Here is a 2,473-nt window from a genome sequence, read left to right as displayed (position 1 = left end):
TGGTGGTATGGGGAGCGAAGCCCCCATAAATTTTTTTTAGTTGAGCCCCCTGAGATTGTGAAGACTAGCGACGCCCCTGGTAAAACACTGTATAATAATGCATTCATTGTAAATGGGGAGTTTGTAATTGAATTAATGTTATAAAAAATAAGTTTTACTTGCACAATATTTTGATAGTTGGCAGTAGAACAGTAATCATTTAAGTTCCTTTTATAAGTTGTGAAGTCAGTACAATTATCATTAAAAAGGCGTCAATAATGTAGATATATCTGCGTCGAAGGGTGCGGAGATTTAGAGGGGGGCGGGTAGATATAGATTTTTAAAAGGTATTTCCACCCAATGAATATCCTGTCATGTAGAACACTGCTTTTGGCGAAAATCTTGAGTTCGAATAATTGAAACCCTTTAAACATTAGTAATAGCAAGTAACAAAATAAATTTTCCCATTTTTTTATTTATTGTTTCTTTTTATCCCTTTTTTCTATTCATATAATTTATTAATCTACAGGTTAACTTAATTTTTGTTATTGTTGACGATTGATTCTTGCTCGTTCATCTCCAAATAAATTAAGTAGCGAATATTATAAAATCAATTCGTGAGTTTTATATTTATTATACGCCAAAAAAAAAATAACAAAAATCTTGATTATAAAATTATCTCTCCAAAATTAGATTATATGACTATGTGATCTATATATTAAAAATATGAATCTGACACTAGCAATGACATATTCTTACAATACCGAAATATCATCATTCACAACAATATATTTCATGCACTATATTTAAATTAAACATCAGGAATATTTTACTTAATCTAAAGAAAGACAAGATAAAGAGTAACTTGTTGATACTTTAAGTGGTAGAGTTAATTATATTTTCCTTCTGCCCCTATTTTCTCATTGAGTTCAAATAAGGTTGGACAATATTTTCTTCAATGCTGTTTTTCTGAAATTAATTTTATAGTTGATCTTATGCAGAGTAAAAAAATTAAAGTGATTACTGCTATGAATGTTGAGCAGTGCAAGGTAGGCTTGATAGTTAGATTAAATGGTTAGATAAATGGTAGAGTTGCTAAGTCTCATCCAATCAGCGAGAAGCTCCTTTTTATAAGTCAACTCTCAGGGAATTCCCTCCCATAAAACTCTCCCAAATTTTATGCCATTTTAAAATTTCTTCCTCATTAAAATTTTTAACATTTTTACGTTTTTAAACTGGTTTTTATATAAAATTTTGTTGTTCTTGTTTATCAAATTAGTATTTACTTTCATATAATAAATATAAGCATCACTAATAAAATAATAACTATTTGGAAAAATATTATTAAGATTTTTTATTTTAAAGCGTGCTTATGAATTAACATTTATAGAATTCATATATAATTATCTAAATTAAAAGTATTGTAGTTATAAAAGGTCACAAATACTGTTTAAGATCCATTAATTAATATAATAAATGTTAATAAAAATAATAAAATCAAATTTGTTAATTTTAAAAAGATGTTTAGTTTTCAAAAACAGGAAATTTAGTTTTTAAAAGCAATGGTAAAATTAAGTTCTTACATTTATTGCCATTCATAGTTTTTATAGCTTTATGAAAAGTTTGTACAGGTTGGTAGAGTAGCTTTTATAAGTGAAGGAAAATATCAAGGGAAAATTTGCTGCATTGTTGATGTCATAGACCAAAATAGAGTAATGTTTAAAATTATTAATCAAGTTTATTCTTATTTTAGGCTTTAATAGATGGTCCATGTTCTGAAGTGCCTCGCATGCCTATGAATTTTAAAAAACTTCAATTAACTAAATTAATGATAAAAATAGGTCATTCTGCTCGTAGTAAGATAGTAAAAGAACAATGGCATAAAGATGAAATCACTCAAAAATGGAAAGAATCAACATGGGCAAAAAATAGAGAAGCGGGAACAAAAGTATAAATAATTTATTATGATGAACCAATAATGATAGGAAATGCCGTCTGATTATATGAAGATATTTATAACTGAATATAAGTTTATGATTACAAATATTTATAATCTTATTTTAGAGAATGGAATTGAATGATTATGAAAGATTTAAATTAAAGGAAGCAAAAAGACTTGTAATTAATATTCTATAATAAATTTATATATTTCATTTAGAGAAATAACCTGGTTAGCACAGAAGTCAAAAAATTAAAAAGAAATTTAGTGGAGAAGAAATTAAAATCAAAGCCTAAAAAATAATTCATTAATATAATATTAATGTTATATATTTAATAAATATTAAAGTATTTATCTTTTTCTGCAATTTATTGATTTCAGTAAATTAAAGCATTCATCATGTTATTAATCAATATCTATAATTATCAGACCAGTTGTGAAATGAGTAAAGAGTTTTTGGCTAGTTTTTAAAAAAAAATATGTTCACATTGGTTGAGTTTGTTTATTTTATGTAATTCTTTAAACTAACTATTTAAAGGAGTCAATTTTAAAAAA

At 25.7% G+C, this 2,473-nt stretch overlaps 1 protein-coding gene across 1 annotated transcript; it reads left to right on the top strand.

Moving 5' to 3' along the window:
- Positions 1-1,487: 1,487 nt before the first annotated feature.
- On the top strand, positions 1,488-2,271 carry LOC135924814 (large ribosomal subunit protein eL14-like). The gene is made up of 5 exons (XM_065459934.1): positions 1,488-1,544; positions 1,590-1,691; positions 1,733-1,927; positions 2,044-2,097; positions 2,138-2,271. The coding sequence occupies exons 1-5, from the start codon at positions 1,542-1,544 to the stop codon at positions 2,219-2,221; spliced, it is 438 nt and encodes a 145-aa protein (XP_065316006.1). The 5' UTR covers positions 1,488-1,541; the 3' UTR covers positions 2,222-2,271.
- The last annotated feature ends 202 nt before the right edge of the window (positions 2,272-2,473 follow it).

This window comes from Gordionus sp. m RMFG-2023, chromosome 2 (assembly GCF_954871325.1).
Source record: "Gordionus sp. m RMFG-2023 chromosome 2, tfGorSpeb1-WG-v2, whole genome shotgun sequence".
Lineage (NCBI taxonomy): Eukaryota > Metazoa > Nematomorpha > Gordioida > Chordodea > Parachordodidae > Gordionus > Gordionus sp. m RMFG-2023.
The sequence above is the reverse complement of the archived record's forward strand: the minus strand, read 5'-3'. Positions and strand labels throughout refer to the sequence as shown.

Coding starts and splice junctions, on each gene's coding strand:
- LOC135924814 (XM_065459934.1), top strand. Junction 1,928..2,043: donor ATAGAGAAGCGGGAACAAAA/GTATAAATAATT, acceptor ATCTTATTTTAG/AGAATGGAATTGAATGATTA. Junction 2,098..2,137: donor TAAAGGAAGCAAAAAGACTT/GTAATTAATATT, acceptor TATTTCATTTAG/AGAAATAACCTGGTTAGCAC.